The sequence below is a fragment of the Phalacrocorax carbo genome, chromosome 3, assembly GCF_963921805.1.
Source record: "Phalacrocorax carbo chromosome 3, bPhaCar2.1, whole genome shotgun sequence".
Classification (NCBI taxonomy): Eukaryota; Metazoa; Chordata; class Aves; order Suliformes; family Phalacrocoracidae; genus Phalacrocorax; species Phalacrocorax carbo.
In genome coordinates this window covers 97,385,739-97,405,432 of record NC_087515.1, presented here as the reverse complement: position 1 = coordinate 97,405,432, position 19,694 = coordinate 97,385,739, and the positions used below count along the sequence as shown (strand labels likewise).

The window sequence follows — 19,694 nt, the reverse complement described above, 5'->3', positions numbered from 1 at the left end:
TTGGGCATGTCTGAAGCAGTGTTAACATTCTAGATTAAGAATATAACCAACTTTCTTTGAGTTTTGCCGTTAAAGGATCTCTTGCTTTTTTAACAGCACCAACTGTCTTGATTTACAATTCAGGAATGCTGATGGTGAGGCAAATTTAGCAAGCAATTTTTCTGCCCACCTGTGATTCATATTAGTAGTAGTGAGCCATCTGCAAGGTGTTCTTTGTCCTCCACAAGGAAAGGGTACAGCTTTGTGCAAAATTCTGCTCAGTTCCCTTACTCACCTCACTCTTACATCAGCAGAAGTACAAAACAGGGAAGATGGACAGCTTTGTGGGTTAGGTAATGGGATGGGCAACATCTGTAGTCTGTTCCTGCCTCTGCTAGAGGTTTCCCATGCAACCATGGGTGGATCATTGAATTGCTTTCTGCCTTATCATCCCATCTGCTATAGTGATAGAATTTCCTTTCTCTTTTCCTTCTTCTTGTTTTGTAATCACTTTGCTGTAATACAGTGGCGTTACAATATTCCTGAAATACATATAATAAAACTTTTAAACAACTCATGGCTTTTCTCTGCTGAACTGGGAATGAATTAGATCTCAGTAACGGGCTTTTGTCAGTGCTTTAAGTTGTGAGATGACCAGCCAGATGTTTTCTGTGTTAATCTAATTTATTTGAAAATAATGAACTGGGAATCTACAGTAAAAAATACAAAAAGCAAAAGTAATATGTAAGTCATGACCATGTGAAAATAAAACATGAAGCACTTGCAGAACCATGATACCCATGCAGCTCTGTTACTACAAAATTACGAAAATATTTTTCCTTTTAAATGGTATTGCAATAGCCAATTGTTAGATAGAGTTAATTTTTTTCACTGCAGCTGGCACAGTGCTGTGTTTTGGACTTAGTATGAAAACAATGTTGATAACACACCAATGTTTTAGTTGTTGCTGGGTAGCGCTTGTACTAGTCAAGGACTTTGCCAGCTTCCCATGCTCTGCCGGGTGCACAAGAAGCCGGGAGGGGAGGGGGCACAGCTAAGAGAGTGGATCCAAACTGGCGAAAGGGATATTACATATCATGTAACGTCACGCCCAGTATGTTACCTGGGAGGGGCTGGCCTCGGGAGGGAAGCAGCAATGGCGGCTCGGAGACGGGCAGCGTACTGGTCAGTGGGTGGTGAGCGGTTGTATCATTTGTGGTTCTGTGGGGTTTTTTTCCCCCTTTTCCTTTTTATTATATTATCATTATTGTTATTATTATCATAATCATTATTTTTATCATTATTATTATTTTAATTATTAAACTGTTCTTATCTCAACCCACAAGTTTTTTTTGCCTTTGCTCTTTGGGTTCTCTCCCCCACCCCACAGGGGTGGTGGGAGTGAGTGAGCAGCTGCGTGGTGATTAGTTGCTGACTGGGGTTGAACCATGACACCAATAAAAGGCCATCTTGTTTTATAGTCACCCAGTTCCCCATTACTAAGTATACTTGCTTAATTACCAACTTGTACTGAAACACATTTCAAAGAAATAACCTGCTTTTTGGTCTTCAGAATATCCAGGTCTCATCGATACCCTTAGCATGTTTAATGAAATGTTTCAGCTGTGGTTTCAGAACAGATTTTTTCACGTACAGTTTAAATTTTAGGAAAATATTTAAAAATTTTAGTGTAAAATAAACATCATAGCTTATAATATCTTAAGTATTATCATCTTCTGATAGATACTTAATGTTCCTGATCAAAATAGAGCAACAAGAAAATATTCAAACCTATTAACATTGCAGCTACAACCTAAAGAGTGGTTGTTTGCTGAAGAGAATAAAGGCACAGGCTGTATTAAATAAATACCATCAGAAAGACGGATATTATACAAAAATTACAGGTTCTGCATTTTTGTACTTCATTCTTAAAATTAAACAAAATGCTGTTAACATATACAACTCAGGAAAAGTTAGGACAAGACTGAAGATTTTTCTGATATAAAATATCTGTTTTACATTAATGTTTCTATTTAAATTCATTTCTAAATGGCAGCACCTTATGAGATATGTCCTGAAGACTATTTGATGTCAATGGTGTGGAAAAGGACCCCAGCTGGGGACATGGCATTCAATCGATGTCCTCTCAATGCCACAGGTACAGTATTACTTTGAAATTATATGATAAAAAAGGGGAGAAATCTTTTGCATTTTGTTCTAGACATAATCATTACTAGACTTGTGTGTGTGTATATATATGTATATGTACAGCTATATCTATATAAACCCCACATATTTACATATGCATATACTTACATATAGTATATACGTATACATGTACTCTGTCTCTTATAGCTTACATATACACATAGGTCTGCAGTGTATATATATGTATACACATACATATATGCATTATAGCAAGATAGCAAGAAAGAAAATGCTGAGAAGAAATCAATTTCATAGGACCTATCAGGCAAAGTGATGAAAATGAAACAAAACGTAAAATCTTTTTGATTAAGAAAACACTGCTAAAAATCCACCAAGTGAACATTGAAATGTGTTTCAGAATCTTATACTACTCTCCATATACTGATGATCATTACATGAAATTGTTTCTCTGTGTGCTTTTGAAATGGCACAGAATGTAGTTTAAATAAGGTTCATTCTTTCCAATTGCTCTCACTTATATAAATATTTTCTGTCTTCTTTGTGACTTACAGGCACCACTAGCAGACGCTGCTCTCTCAGTGTTCATGGAGTGGCCTTCTGGGAACATCCAAGCTTTGCTAGATGCATATCAAATGAGTACAGACACTTGCAGCATTCAGTAGGTGCAAAGCCAGCTTTAGTACTTGCTCTGTTTATTCATTACTAATCACTGGTGTGAAAAAAAACTTACTTATTTACTCTAAAGCCAGATTTCTGATAAGAAATGCCAGGAGGAAAATAGACCTAAGAAAGAATAATTGATATTAATGTATATTATTCTGATCTTGTACATTGCTGGTGTTTGAGTGAAAGAAGATTTGTCTTCTGTAGGAATGGAAAAATGAATCAGATTCCCTTTTTTCATGTCCACTGTGTGGAATTTTTATAGGGGACAGAGGTAAGATATTTTGGTTTATTAGAAAATGAGACGTAAATAAATGAAGAATACTGGAATGACCTGCTAAGTAATTTTATAATAAAGAATAAAGAATTCTTTAACTGCACACTAGGAAGTCAGAAATTATATTTCTTTTTGCTATCAAATTTAGAACTTCACCTTCAAATGTAACAATAGGAAATGACTATAGGGTAAAGCAATTGCAGTGTCTTGGAAAAAGTAAAGTAACTCTAGAGGAAGAAATGTATGGGGTTTTTGAATATACTTAACAAAAAGGTTTTTTACAAAACATATGCATTATACATTTATCTACTGTCTGAATATGCTTATGTGCATAGATGTAATACATTGTACCTATTGCATGATATAAGGTAGACATATTGATTACGTTCTACTTCCACAGCCAAAGCATTTAGCCAGGTTAATTCTATTGTGGGAAGAGTTCCTTTGAAGATTCTCATGGAAAATGGCTTTTGCTGTCATGATATATTTTACTGACATTCTTATTACTCTGCCTCCTCTTCCAAAGGCCACTGCTCCATTAATCATTCAGCAGAGAGGCACTAATACAGCCATGTGCCTCATAACTTCCTAAACTCTCAACGAAGTGCCAGACTTCTGTAGCATGTTTAAAAATCTTTGGTGTCTTGAAAAGTCTGCCTGTCATTCCTCAAATCTGGCTTGCCACTTAGAGGAGATTTTTGTGAATTCCTTTAAGCTGCATTTGTGTTTCATTAGATTCCAACTTAATTGAGGCCTGGGATTCAGTTTCAGGGTAAGCCAAAGCATTATTTTTAAAATAACACAGAGTAAAGTGTCAAAGCAATTTCCCCCACTACAGAGAAACGTTCCTATTTCACACAGCTGTCTGCATGTTGCTCTATCCCTTTAGTGTTCATGCTGGAAAAACCAACAGTAAGTTCGTCATAACTGTTTTGCATTTTATATTTTTGATATTTTATTCTTTTGAAACAGCTGCATATAGTATGTCTAAATGTACCTTATGGGCATGGACAGCAATACATTTGTATTTTATTTGCTTAGAATCTGTATTTTGGTAAATAGCACAATAAAGGCAGGTAATATATATACAGTTTTGAATACTAATAACATCTTATTGTGGAACAAAACATTCATGCTTTGTAATTGAAAATATTGAGATATTTCAAAGTAAAGCGAATTACTTCTCTTTTCTTGGTATTTTTGCATTTAAATATTACAGTCTTCTGAAATATTTATAGGGCTTTGAAATATTTTAAGAGTTTTATTCATCCTGGCCTGCCTGACTGGAAGACCATGCCTTTAGAGCTTTGTTTCTCTGCTCTTACCTTTTTACGTTTCATCTCAACATTTATTCATAGCGTTGATCCTCATGCCACTGATTTTGTAGTGATATTCAACCTTTTCTTTTTTATGTTATTGTGAGAAGTCATTCATAAACAACTCAAACAGTGGGAAATGCTCTTTCATGTTATTCAGTGATTTGACTTACCTGGCTAACTTTTGTTGAGGCACTGATACTTTCTGAAAAGCTGCAAGACTGCCTGGCAGGAAGGGGTCATTTTTGAACAAGGAAGGCACTTCTAACCCAGAGCAGATTTATCCAGTCTTCTATATTTCCTTTTTTCAAAATATTAAACATGATTAAACCACACTGTGAAATAATCTTTTGCCAAAGAACACTTAAAAATAGCTAAAGCTTCTTTAAAATTACACAAGCATCTAAACATCATCTTGTTGCTGCACAAAATTTCAGTCTAGTTTATATGCATACAAATTAAAGGAGAAAAGTGGATTTCTTTTACACTTGGGAGCTGTTCACATAGAAAATCAGCTTGTCTTACATCTTACTCCTTCTCAAAGTGAACAACACAGCATATTTAAAGAACATTAGCAAATAGAGGTAAAGACCTATAAGGTCATCGCCCTGCAAATGTAGGCTTGTCCCCCCACGATACATATGTCAGCTCTATAAATCCCTGAAAATAGGGCTTTATAAGGAAGCTGCTGACAGACGGTGTTGCTATAATAAATATGTGTGCTTATGAAAGCATTTATGAGGTACCTCAGTGTGCTTAACTTACCAATAATTTTATTTTACCAACTCAGACCAGGAGTAGTGGGGGGTGTCACTCAGTTCTGTGAACGTTCCTGTAAAATCTGAGTCTGAGCTGAATCCCTTCGATTTCTTACCTGAAATACATAAAACAAAAATAGGTGTATGGTCTTAAAAAATGATATTTCTGAAGTTGATTTGAAGCAGTTGATATACTTAATATACATATAATACTACTTTAAAGGGTGCCCACCCAGAAGAATAGACAGGTCCTTGTCTCTTTGCCCTCCAAACAAGGTACATATGATCCAGAATGAGCCCAGAAGTCATGTAGTTGAATTCACATGGTGCTGTGCCCAAGCAAATACTCTCTAAAGAAAAGCGTTTCATATGCTGGGAGCCAGAGAATACTGCCTTGGCCACAGACCCTGCTAACCTGGCTACATGGATTCTGAACAAAAAGCTTACAGTTATACTGCTAAATAAACTGAACAGGGTGACTGCCCAAGCTTAAACACTGTCCTTGCAGTCATCTACACTGTTTAACTGCTTATCTGTTAGCAGATTCCCTGACATGATTTAAGACAATACCAGTGAGCACTCTCCCAGGCAATGCTTAGCATCCTTCAGAGGATAGCATGGCAGAGAGACCATTCCCAGCAGGCAATAAAACCATAGTTTTCTGGGGCAGAGGAGGGAAAGAGAGATTAGCTTGAGGGATACAAGCTGTCTGTGCTTGTTGGCCTCAGGGCTAGATAGTATTCCCGTGGCTATTTCATTTGCCCGTATTTACTATTTATATAGTAAAAACACCTTACATTTGGTACCTTGGACTGTGAATAGAGAAGTTGAGGGCTGCATGTGTCCATCAGTGAGGCCACACTTGGAGTACTGTGTCTAATTCTGGGCTCCCCAGTACAAGAGGGATATGGTGTTACTGAAGCAAGTCCAGCGAAGGGCCACTAAGGTAATTAAGGGACTGGAGCATCTCCCCCATGAGGAAGGGCTGAGAGAGCTTGAGCTGTTGAGCCTGGAGAAGAGAAGGATAAGGAGGGTTCTTATCAATTTATATAACTACTAGAAGAGAGGGTACAAGGGAGATAGAGCCAGGATCTTTTCAGTAGTGCCCAGTGACAGGACAAGAGGCAATGGGCAAAACCTGAAACACAGGTGGTCCTGTCTAAACATTAGGAAACATTTTTTCACTCTAAGGGTGACCGATCACTTGGCACAGGTTGCCCAGGGAGGTTGTGGACTCTCAATCCTTGGAGACATTCAAAAGACATCTGGACATGGACCAAGGCAACCTGTTCTAGGTAGCCGTGTTTGAGCTGGGGGGTTGGACCAGATGACCTCCAGAGGTCCCTTCAAACCTCAACCGTTCCATGATTCTGTGATTCTGTAACTCCCATGACTCCAGAAAATTGGAAATTCACACAAGGTAGGAAACCTGAGAAGTTAATTCATAGACATCTTCTCTAATAGCAGTATGATTTTTACTTTCCTCCTAAAGATAACCTTTTCCTACAAATGTTAACACAGGTTTTCAGCAGATGTCCACAGTAAGCCAGAATTCTATGCCGTATGTATTGTAGAATTTTACCATGTGACTGCAGGTGATTGATCCCTGAAGACTGTTTCCTTACTATATGTAGTTACAGTAGGTTCACTGCCTCATGCACAAAGCCTCTTGCATTTTTGCAATTTTCTCAACTCACCTAGAAGTGACATGGGACAAATTTCAGCCCTTAATGAGCAGTATTAAAGTAGCAGAGACCCAGCTGGTTCTGCATGTTCTTCAGCTTGACACAAAACTTATATGGAGACCAATATGGTAGCTATGTAAATCATGGCACTAGCTTTTAATCTCAAAATCCATTTGGAAGTCTATTTGCAAAAGGTGAAGAGTCAGTAAAGTTAAAAATACATTCATAATGCAGAAGATAATATGTTTTGCTCATAAACCCCAGCACCATGGATAATTTAGCTCTTTTCCTAGCCACTTAGAGAATGTTCCTAGCAGGATTACTGCCTCCACCCAGGATAAGCATGTAATGGCACTTCAGATGCAGGGTACTGGCATCTCAGAACAAAGCAGAGTTTTCCATTGATTAAAGGGGATTTTCTGGATATGTGGACCACTTTTTGATACATATATCAATACTGTACTTAGTATTCTATTGCAAGAGTTTCCAAATAATTGACAATAATTAATATATTTCCTCAACATATGTTTGAGATCAGGTTGTACTACATCTCCATTTTTTGTTGATGGGGAACTGAGTGAGACCAATTAATCAGGAAGTTTATCTCCTGTCTTCTGAATTAGGGCCTAGCCACTGTTTCTTCTTAATGTTCATACCTCTCCATATGGGAGCAGAGTAAATCACTGGCGTGGTAAAAATATAATAACTACAGGACCTCTGAAGAGGCTATACACTGGAACATGATGAAACAGTGAAGCGGAATGGTTTGGCTTGTGGAGTGGAGATTGGCAGTCAGCTTGCATCTTTCGAGGGCACAGTGCCCTACACAATTCATGTGTAGGAGCTTGAGTAAAAGCAGTTAAGAGGATGATGCACTTCAGCTATGCCACAAACGTACAGCCTGTACTTTCATTAGTTTATTTTACCTTATGCACTATGGAACACAGGTCCCTTTTAAAACTATGGATGATAATTAGACCTCTTTGAATAATGGAACCAATTAGTCATGAATAATTTATCCAACATTTGGTACAAATCAGTCATCAAATGAATTCAACAAATACTGTTTGACCAGATTATACAGCTGGTTGACTAATAGAAAAAATTATTCACTGAACAAATTAAGGGACAAAAATACCAAAATCTATTAAATATAAACCCTTGGGAAATTATTTGGTTAGCTCTAATAATAATACTTAAAGAACCTAATTAGGATTATTCCTACTAAAGCACTGTAAGTGGAAAATGCAAAGTGATAAATAGGTATACTTTGCCTTGGAATTGTGACGTACAGGATCAAGCAATAACTTCATGAACAGAAAAAGAAACATCACAGATTATATATCAGTTTTTGTTCTGGATTTCTTGTATTGCCCTAGTGTGTTTGCAGTACCTGCAGTTTTGCATTAAGAAAATGGTCTTAGTCAAGCACAGTGTTTCAGGACTGTTACCAGACATCTTTGCAGCTGAGAAGGAACGTTTTGTACAATGATGCACAATTTGTTAAATGTGTTCTTGAGAAAGAGGAGATTATAGCAAAGAAAGTCTTCTAAGTCTGTTTTATTGTGGATGGAGATGAATTAAAGTCATATGGTTAAATAGGATCTACTGGCTGGGGGTATAATTTCTTCAGGTCCTTCTGGATAGTTCTTGATCACATAACTGATCACCAGATTTCAGTTAATCGGCAGGAATTTCCCTGCTTTCTCTAATTCCAGATTACATTCTTAGAATTTAGACATTTTTCCCCTCTGTTGGACAGACATGGTTTGGGTTTTCAGACAATTTTACCAAATCAGTTACTGCTATAGCAGAAGATATGGACCTTGTTAAAGCCTATTCTCTCTTTCTACCTTTGGCAAATAGTTTCATTTTCTGAAAACTGAACTCCTTTGGTCTAACTAGCATATTTTAATCTCTTTAAAGAGTATCTGTTGGTAGCTTAATGGGCTGTTATATATAGAAAGGCAGATTAGATGATGATCTAATGACCCAAACTTAGACTGTATGATATTATGAAGTATTCTCCTCATTGCTTATTATCTTCTTTTGATCTGGAAGCAGAAAATGGTCTGCCTAATTATTTTACCTAAAATTGAGCTAGTACTTGGTTAATTTGGGCTAGCATTTTCCAAGATATGTTTTTATAAGAGAAAGATATCTCAAAATATTCTGCATACCTGAAATTTTCTAAGTAGATCAGACATTACACAACTCCACTGACAGTACACTGTCAATTTAGGTTTAGCGTCACCATGAGAGATTGCAAGCTGAATCTTGTGGCCCAAAGACATTAAAGCAAAAGACAGACTGCATATATTTATTTCAGGCGTTACAATCTAGCCAACTGGGCTGTGTTATTAATACTTTGAGACAGACCAAACTTCATATCTATCTTTCACATTTATGACATTTATAGGATTTCAAGTTTATGTTAGTGAGCTATGAATTGTTCTTGCTGCAATGACTGTTTAGCATATAAGGCTATATCTGTTTTCTGGTTTGGTCTTTATTGCTTTCTAGATGTTAATTCTAGAAGGGGAGCATCGTGATTAATTAGCATGATTTCCTGAATGACCTCTTCTTGAACTAGCATATCTCTCATAGCAAGACATCTAGTCCTCACTGTAAAAAGCAATGCAACGGAGAATGAATTCCCCAAGACTCTTTTTTTTTCAATTTTAAATTCTCATGTTCTTGCAAGTTTTAACCAGCATACCTCAAGTGGGTTGGTTCTGCTGAGAAATTTCATGCTCTGCTTTGAAGCTTTGATTTTTTTTTTTTTCCATTTTGTTCATTTGGATAAACAGGGTAATATCTTTCCTGAGAATAAGAAATTCAACTATTTGTACTATGATGGATATGACTGCAGAACCAAGAATAGAATCAGTGATTAGGAGCCCACATGCCTACCTCAGATGGTATCCAAGAAAAAAAGAGTCACTGAAGTGGCTCAGATAAGAGTTAATTTCATTTTCATGCTCTCTTGAAGCCTGTCAAATTTGGTACACTACAAGCAAGAAGACTAAGAAGCAAAACCCCAGCATTAGGAATATCCTACATCATCCTTTGTATGAACAACTGCTTCTGAGAGGCATAGCTAAAGACTTCATCTATTCTCAATCCATTCTATGGATTAAACAAACAAACAAGCAAAAAACCCAAACAAAAATCCAAGTCAAAACAAAGAATCCACTCACCCCCTCCCTCAAACCCCCGAACCCAAGAAACTAAAGAAAATGCAGAAAATTAAAATGCGATTAGAATAGTTTAGTATGGAAGAGCAATGAGTTTTCATAGCTTATGACATCTTTCAGAAGTTAATATCTGGAGCCTGATGACCATTTTTAGTGAAAACCATTAATTAATAAGATCTTACCATGGATTATTAGAAACTGATTTTATATAAATGAAGAAAATACTTGAACGTATAGGGCTATTTCTATTCTCTACTCTGTTATTCATGCATTCTAAGCAATAAGATTTATTCAATCAGGAAAAAAGATACTTTTTTGAGGGATCTGCTTAAAAATATTGGTAATATATCACTGACTCATCACACACTGGAATAGCTTTCTGGTCTAAAGTGAGACTTTTAAATGGCTTTTGGGCACTCTAGTTTGGAAGAGATTTTTACTATGCTGTAGTAACGAGGAAGACTAAAGCCTATTATCAAGACACTTTGTTTCTTAAGGTAATCTCCAATATTATCAAAAAATCTATAATAATACAGCCTATTTCTTAAACCTATGTAGCACACTTTTCAAACCTGGATGATGAAATTCTACATTTATTTGCTTTGATAAAAATACAGTACTAATTTGTGCCAATTTGACTGATATAACACCTAAATCAGGCATGCATTTGTGCAAACTGGGGTGCTTTTCTATCAGAAGGAGGAAGTTGGAAAACCAAAAAACCTCTTAACTCTTGAGAGTTAGGAAGGAAAATCTGCATATGAAATATCACACTGGTGTCAAGACATTAGCACTTTTGAAGGAGTATGGGAACTTATGCAGGTGAACCTTTGCATATCAAACTGATAATATAGCCATAAAAATGCACTTTTGCTGCTTCTAGTTCATACTATAATTTTGTTTCCCCCTTTTCTATGGTAGTGTTATTCATAATTTTTCAAGCACTTGGCTAAAATATAATTTGATAAAAAGAACTCTAAGGTGAATAATGATTTGCTCAGCTGCAGCTCATTAGAAATTATTTTGGTTTTCCAAATTATATTACAAGGGCAGCATATCAGCCTGTCTATGTACTCCTCACTGAAATGACTGCTAAACTCTGCAGAATGGAAGGTTTCCTCCTAAAAAATTTACTGCTACTTTTTTGCTAGTTTAGTGCTTCATTTCTTTTTATATAGCTGCAGAGCAAAGCAGCCAGGTTTGGGTTTGTAGATTTGAATGTACAGGCCTCAATAACAACATATTTGTTCTGCCTCAGTCTATCCTTATATTGGTATATGCCAGCTCTTCATCTTCACCTTTGCAGCCTTTGAGAAGCAGGGGAGTTACATCAGTAAATGATCTGCTTGCCTTGCCTTGCCTCCCTTGTAAGCCCACAATCTGCAGGAGTCAGCTCTGTTTTGTCACCTCCATATCTTGACAGGAGGGTGGCAAACTGTTTTCTCTCATCAGAAAGCAATGGATCAAGAGACTGTGGCAAGCAACAGTTTTCCCCTGCCTCACTAACATTTTCCTGTTCTGTATGGGAGAAGAATAAAACTTCAGAAAAAAAGCTAATGACTTCAGTATTGCTGTTTGCTTGATGGTGAGGGCATGCATTTGGTTGTGAGAAAGCTCTGCCTTCTCTGCCCTGCCAAACTCCTTGCATGGACTGAAATGTTGAGGTTTTGAGTGCATTTATCACCATGTTATAAAGTTAATATGGGTTTCTCAGTCTCCTAACAGATCTGCTTCACTGTCTGTAAATAAATATGCACTTTGCCAAAAAAAGAAATAACCTAATACTTCAGCCACTCATATGAAATATGTAGGCTAGAAACCAATTGCTCCATCCCAAGTCAGTGGCTGCCTGTCTCATAACTGTCTGTATTACAATAGGCGCCAGAAATGAGCAGCTTGGGATCAGGAGAGTGAAATGTGCTTAAAGCTACTGTGGTACCTTCTCCATTCATGAAATTACAGTTCTTGATCTCGCCAACAAACACATGCACCCCAATCTTAGAGATGCTATAGAATGGGAGAAAACATTTACCTGCTGTTCTGCATAAGCACACATCACAACTTAATTCAACTGGATAAGTTGCTTTTCTTCCTTTCTGCTTTTGAATATCTGCTTTTTAATAGCCAGCCAATCCCACTTGTTAAATTCAAAGAAAAGCCACTACTATCATCTCAGCATCCATAATCATCTTTCCATGTCTGGTTTACTAAAGAGTACTCTGTGTGTTAAATGAAATGTGCTCCTGTGGTTTCTGCTGCTGCTGTATCTGCTGCAGCAGTGAGCCGCTGAGTGTTCCCCGATCACATTGATATTCCAAACCAACCAACACTGCAGCCAACAGGCGAACTCCACTAGGGTATGGCCAGAGGGAAAACAAGAGATGAAGGCCATTTAGGAAGTCAATAAAGAAATAATTAATTTTTTTTTCCCTTAAATTCTACCAGAACTGCAGGAACCTTCACTCCAACACAGCTGCAGAATGACTGCAGGAATGACTGCTAAGCAGCTAGCAGCAAATAAGTGGTCACAGCATCTTCATTCCCCTGCTTTTTTGTCTGCTACTTCATTTGCTGCATTCCCCCACCATGCTTATGCTCAGATTTTTTAAGTACGTGAGGCACAAAGGATTTTTCTCTTGCCTATTACTTAACGCAGAACTCCCATGCAGAAATAAGGGCTCCCCAGTAATGGTAATTTCCTTGAAGATACCATTCTGGTTTGTCCTGCAAACAGAAGTGTACTTGGAATGACTGTACAGAAGCATAAAATCAAATAAATATAGAAATCAGTTAAAATAAAATAAACATATAAATTGAAGCAGTTAATCAGGGCTTTATGTTTTATGGACACATACTTACCAGGATGACCATGTACTATAAAAAAAGAAAGAGAACTTATTTGTAGTATGTCCCTTTGTGATCCCCAGCCTCAGCCATTCAGTCAGTATGGAGAGCCAGGAGACTTTACCTCAAGCAATGCTATGTCTGTCAGAATGAAAACAACCCTTTCAGAGTCATCATTCTCTTTTTGCTCTCAACTCTTGCTCTTGTCATGTTGCATTATACATAGATAACACAAATCTTGAAGACATGCCCTCTGGTTAAAAAAGGAAACAACAATAACAACAGCAAGATCTCTCACACAGCATGCCAATGTGAGCAAGATTTAATCACAGATAATTGCAGCATTTAATAGTGGTACTTAATAAAATAATAATAGAAATCCAGTGATCTGTTTAATGATTATTAATTTCTCATCCCTAGAGCCATTTGTTACTCTACTGAAGAGCCGTCTTATCTATTAGAAATATCTATTAAGATATTTTGTTGAATTCATGCAGAAAACAAAATACTGAAACTTTATAATGACTTTGTCACCTATGTTGTGGTTTAACCCAGCAGGCACCTAAACACTACACAGCCATTCGCTGACTCCCCACAGTGGGATGGGGGAGAGAATGGAAAAAAGGTAAAACTCGTGGGTTAAGATAAAGACAATTTAATAGGACAGAAAATAAAAATAATGATAAAGGAATATACAAAACAAGTGATGCACAATGCAATTGCTCACCACCCGCTGACCGATGCTCAGCAAGTTCCCAAGCCGTGGTCCCACCCCACCCCGGCCAGTCTCCCCAGTTTTTCGTTCAGCATGACATCATATGGTATGGAATATCACTTTGGCCAGTTTGGGTCAGCTGTCCTGGCTGTGTCCTCTCCCAGCTTTGTGTGCACCTCCAGCCTCCTTGCTGGCAGGACAGTATAAGAAGCTGAAAAGTCCTTGACTTAGTGTAAACACTACTTAACAACAATAAAACATCAGTGTGTTATCAACATTAGTCTCATTGTAAATCCAAAACACAGTACAACACCAGCTATTAGGAAGAAAATTAACTCTGTCCCAGCCAAAATCAGGACAACCTATTTGGTGGTTATATCTCTAGGACTAGAATAAGTGACAATATTAATGATAATGATAAAAAAAAAAAGAATGATGGAGTGGGTTAAAGTGGCTAAAAGAAAAAACCTCTTGAGCAACATAATAGGATTCTTCTCATGAAAGAGGGCAGAGAAAGAAGGTACGTAAAGAACCAGGCATCCCTCTGAGCTGTTCACATTCTTCTAAAAACATTTTAAGACTTCTGCAGATACCAGATGATTTTTTTCAAAGATTCTCCAATACACTTCACATATAGAAAAGCACATACAATTTCTCTGGCATCTGTGCAGAGATTCAGTTTGCCTGAGATGGATGTCTAGAACAGCATAGCATTCTGTACGATTAAGTTGGCTTCTTTTCTCTAAAACCAAATCACTGTTTCGATGAGTATTTTTCCTAAGAAAATTTAGAAGCATATGACAGTGTGACAACTGTTTGTATATAGTGAAACAATCTTCATTTTTCTTTTCATCGATGTAAATTTAGAGTAACTTCCTTAAAGCACAGGGTTGCAGTGATTTCAGCTGAGTGCACAGAGGCAGTCTGAGGCACAATATCTGCAGAAACTTGGTGCAGCAGGTTGCACACCACGACAGTGGATAAATGCAGGAAGGTAAAAGTTCCGTTTCAGAGCTTTGACGTTTCTGGTTGGGGTAAATGTTAGGAGGCTTTTGTCTGGGTTTCAGAATATTTGCAGAGACCTGTTACAGAATTATAGAACTGAAAGGAAATTCATGAGACTATCCAGCCCAAATTTCAGTCCCATCAGAATCAGCTATCCTTGCATTACTCCAGCACTTTGTTTTTCCTGACTGTTTTTAAGTCCTTCCAGTACGGAAGACTGCGTAGTCTCTTCAGGTAAACTATGGTACATCATTTCCTTTACAGTTGAAAAGTTTTCCTTAATATATATCTTTAATCTTCATTGACACAATGTGTACCAATTACTTCCCCCCTTTTTCTATTATAAATAAAGGGAAATATATTATTTCCTTCCTCTCTGCAGAAACTGTTCATTTTTCAGTATGTTATAATGATCTAGATTGAGACTACTAACTTCACTGATGAAAAAGTGGAAAATTATTTTGTATTGCTTTAGCAATACCCTTCATAAAATATTGAATATATAGAAATGTCTGGAAACAGACTTTTACATGGTATTAAGTTAAAATAATTCAGACGCATACCTGAAAATGCATAGCTGTATCTTTAGACCCTACTCTGTTTCTTTTAAAAGATGGATGACATAATATTTGTGAACACTGAAACAGCCTGAAAATGAACAAATAAATTGTGAATCATTAATTTTAGCAAGGGAAAGTAAATGAAACTTCTACATTCTGTGCTAAAATAGTTAAAGGACTGTCTGCCGATAACCAGAAAAAAACACCCTATAATGAAGTTTTTCTCAAATCTAAAAGGAAAGGCTTTCTTACAAAAAGACATTACCTTATAGTTTAAATATCAGCATGCTGCATGAGTTCAGTTCAGTGCAGGATTATACCTCTGGGAATATTTCAGCTGCCAAAATTATATTTTCTGCCTTTTTAATTTATGTGCCTAACTTTAAGCACACAGAATTCAGCATTTTGGTTCCAAACTTTCAGGACCTCAATGCTAGTAACTATAAAATTAAGGTTAATGCAAAATCATTAATATTTATTGAGTGGGTACTATCAGTTGCAGCCTCAAGATTAGAAGCCACAGAGGTGAAGTAATGTGATCCAGAGCATCCAAGAGATTTCGGGTGCTCTGGGTTTTTCTGTAGAGGAACCAACATTCTCAAGAGCTTTTAGGTTTCTAATAGAGTTGTGTAATTCAAGCTATTGCAGGCGATGTGAATCACCTGTTCTGCATCTTAAGAGCATTATGAAAAATATTGTACAAAATATTAGTGTTGGGCTGTAGAGGTGTAAAGCAAAGTGGTTTGCAGATTATGAGCAATTTCAGGATATGTTTTCATTTCAATCAATCTTTCTTCACTTCTACCCAAGGCTTCCTAATTTGGGTTCTTATAGTTCTTGCTACCATAAAATATATTAATTACATCATTAGTAATACCTAGCCATGAACCCAACATCATCTTAATAAATAATGAAAAAAGTATGATGGTGTAGTTACTCGTCAAATTAATCATTCTTTTCAATGAGAGGTTTCTTGAGGGTTCATTGTCTTCTGTCCTTTTAAACCATGTCTAGATGTTAAGTTTTCAGTAATTATTATGCAGTAATAAATTTGTACTCCAATTCCAGAGGCCTAGGATCTTTGATTTGTAAAGGGGCATTTTTATTAGATCATACTTTCTGATAAATTGAGGGACAAAGGCAGTTGGACCCTGAGTCAAAGTCCAGTTAAACATTTCAGTAATTTTTCAAGTATGCAGCCATATAGTGCAGGTGTCTAGAGGTTGGGCTGACAACTGAAGTATCACTTTAACAGCTGCTTCATTTCACTATCTCTCGGCTCATAAACTTTATTTTTAACAAGCCTGCTTGTAAGACCACTAAAAAATCACCTTCACAGAGAACTACAAGGACCTACAGTGGTGACCAAAACAGCTTTCTTGGACAGTGCATAATATCACAGTGATCACAGAAAATAAGCAGTAGTGAGAAAGACATTAAGATAACTACTGATGAGAATGTTGTGTATTTTCACACTGAAAGACAGTTGTGGTAACTCTGCAAGTAATCCACTACCTTCAGCTCATACTAATCTGGGGGTCTTTGTTGGCTTTAATGCTGTTCAGCTGTTATACCAGTTTACATCGCATGAGTGAATGGCCTGTGATTTTAAAGTTGTGTTTAGGAGCTGTAGGCTGTCTTACAACAAGAAAATACATTATATAATAAACTGATAATAAAGAGGGTGCTAATTCTTACCCTGCCCTGCATGTTGCTTGCCAGACTTTATTTAAAACTTTCTAGTAATTAACTCTAATTTTGGCCCACTTTCCTCACCTAAATCCATTGCAACCTTGTGTTTTGTTATGCTATTTCTAAGGCTATGCTTCTAGTTTAACTCAAGGCAGCGTGGGCCTGGAGGGATAGTTAAGGGTCAAGGAAAGGAACTTCTGTGTTGGAGCTTGAGAGGGTGAAGAAAACTTGCTCACCAAGCTGTGTATGAGTGGTGTGACCCAAGGGAGGAAAGGTACTTGTGCTGGGAAGCTGAGCTTTCTGGCTATGCCATTTCTTTAAAAAACAGTTCTGAGTTGAGCTGTAATTCTAAAAGCCAATAATTCTGAGGTACTCTAAACCACCTGCACCACAGCTCTGGCTACTTCTGAAGTAGGTGTAATAATTTAGTCCTGTGGTATTGTGGGTACTTGCTAGACCTTTTTTATCATTGTGTCCGAAAGCAATCAAAATGTCTTGCTGAAAGCACTAAAGGGTATACGATGTCTCCCACTTCTGCTGCTAGAGATCTGTTAAAGTTTTTCACTGAAAACAGAGCTTTGCTTGCTCAAAAGTCTAAAAATCAGTCAAAACTAGGACCAAGACTTTTGTGTGCTATGCATGGTCTAAAACCAAAAACAAATTGGCCCCTGCCATCTTTAAAATCTGAGTTTAAAGTCTAGTAGGAGCATGGAAAAACAAATGGGAGGGTAAACATACAGATGGAGGAAAAAGAAGCAAAATAATGCAATATAAAATAACATACTACGTAGTTTGGCAGCTCTCCCACAAATGTTTTCTATAAGCATAAGAGCTCAGTAGAGTTTTTACAAGAACTGATCATTTTGCTCTTGTTACTGGAGTTAAAAGAACCTCTTTGTTCTCTTTTAAACTCTGCCTTCAAGTTGCATGATGCCTTTCCCACAGTACATCCTGAGGCACGTGTTAGATTTGGAAGTTCAGCTTTATGGACTGTCTTTTATGTTGTATATCTTTTGGGCTTGAGTAAAGACACACTGAACATTGTTGAACCTCAAAATCTGGAAATACGCTCTGGGATCAGTGAACAGCTGGACAAGTTCCCACAGAAGTTCTACTATTCTGTGTTACTGTGCTAGATGATGCTCTTTTAATTTGCTACCTAAACACAATGTATGAGCAGATGAGGCAAATGGCAACATTTCCCAGGAAAAATCACAAATCAAGTTCTTGTTTGCTTTTGCTTGTTCCCAAGAAAGTAGTTCATATTGTTATGTATACAATAGCAGATCCCTGAATTTACTCAAATGAATTTTCTTCCATTCTCACACCTTTTCCTCCACTATTATTTTCCTACAAGATTACTCTCAAAGCCTCCCACTAAAATGAATAGAAACTGCACAAAAGGATTTCTGCAAGCAAGCTTCCTGCCTAATTACTTACTCTGAAGACCAGGGGAGGTATTTCTACTGAAATATTTGTTTAAAAAAAACCCAATTTACTGCCACAGTACCCCTCACTGAAATTTTTGTTGAAAATATTTGATTATACAGTTATGCTTGTACCTCTATGCTCACAAAATAGCGTAGATTCATTCCCTGACCATACTGCAGCGGGCAAGTGTTCTCCCAAGTCCTAAGTATTTCCAGGGTTTGGGCAAGCCTGTTGTAGTCCATAACGATCCCCAGCTGCTATAAAGATGACTTAAGGCCATAGACATAACTTGAAGCATCCACTTTGCCCAGCCTCAGCTGTGTTATATATATGTAGTTTATCTATCTCAAGACTGGTTCAAAAGGTACGCAAAATATGATCCAACAGCATGAAAAAAAAACCTATTTAGATCATGTATGTCAGAAGATGATTGCATTTTTAAAATTGCTTTCATGAAAGTTATTTTGAGCCTTTTTAATCACTGTACAATTTTTACTATATATTTTACTACATATTTTATTTGGTTTTGTTTTTTTAATGAAGCCCCACATATCCACACAAAGTGCCTGGGGAGATCTGGAAGTGACAAAAAGTATCTTTACACTCTTCCTTCCACTTCACCATCACATTATGTTATATTAGTCATCCTTCCCTCTATATGTCAATAATAAGGCCAAGTTAAAAAGCAATTGCAGATACATTTACAGAGATGGTGTCAGCATTTTTGTTGCCAGTTGCACAGAATTTTCTCTTCAGCCCTCCTGCTTAGAGTAAGGTCTGTCTCAGGTCATTTATCTTTTCTTTAGTTTAGCTTCAATTTGGAAGAACTTCTGTTTGTATACATAAATTCATACGCATATTTAGAAGTAGGTTGTTTAAACCATGCACTCTTTTTCAGCCTTGGCTGGCCTTGTGACATCTTTGTGACACACTATGCATGTTCCTGGGATGCTGAATCAGCTTTTAGAATTAATCAGATCCACAAATTCAGCTTCTTATCAGGAAGATTATTCTACCAGCATGTGCATTTTGGATTACCTTTATCGCTAGCTCTGTACATATCTGCTGGAAGAGCTACCTATAAATCAGCTTTCTGGGCTGATACACAGGATCAACTAATAATTTAATTTGTATTTCTTGAAAAAACAAACAGAATTGTTCCAAGTTAGCACCTCTGTGTTGTTAGTACTACAGAAGACAGCACCGTAATCAGCTTCCACCTAAACCATCACTCTTCTATTAACTAGTGAAGTTGTGCTGGGAGAGATGAAAGGCAGACTTTCCTACAGTAAACTAGATTCTAATAAGGACTGTGTTAACATTTACGCCTTTCGGAACTCTTAATTGTTTAATGAGTGGCAACAGTGGTTGTACATCTGTTCCTCTGAGGAAGACCAGTTCCT

The 19,694-nt window shown here is 37.1% G+C and overlaps 1 protein-coding gene across 3 annotated transcripts in view; it reads left to right on the top strand.

Annotated features, from left to right (window-relative positions):
- Positions 1–19,694, top strand: part of ADGRB3 (adhesion G protein-coupled receptor B3) — a 462,905-nt gene that overhangs the window by 202,993 nt on the left and 240,218 nt on the right. For all 3 annotated transcript variants that reach the window (XM_064447845.1, XM_064447844.1, XM_064447843.1), the window contains exons 8-9: positions 2,036–2,137; positions 2,700–2,806. In XM_064447845.1, coding sequence (XP_064303915.1) covers positions 2,036–2,137; positions 2,700–2,806 — 209 coding nt within the window. The remainder of the gene's footprint in view (positions 1–2,035; positions 2,138–2,699; positions 2,807–19,694) is intronic.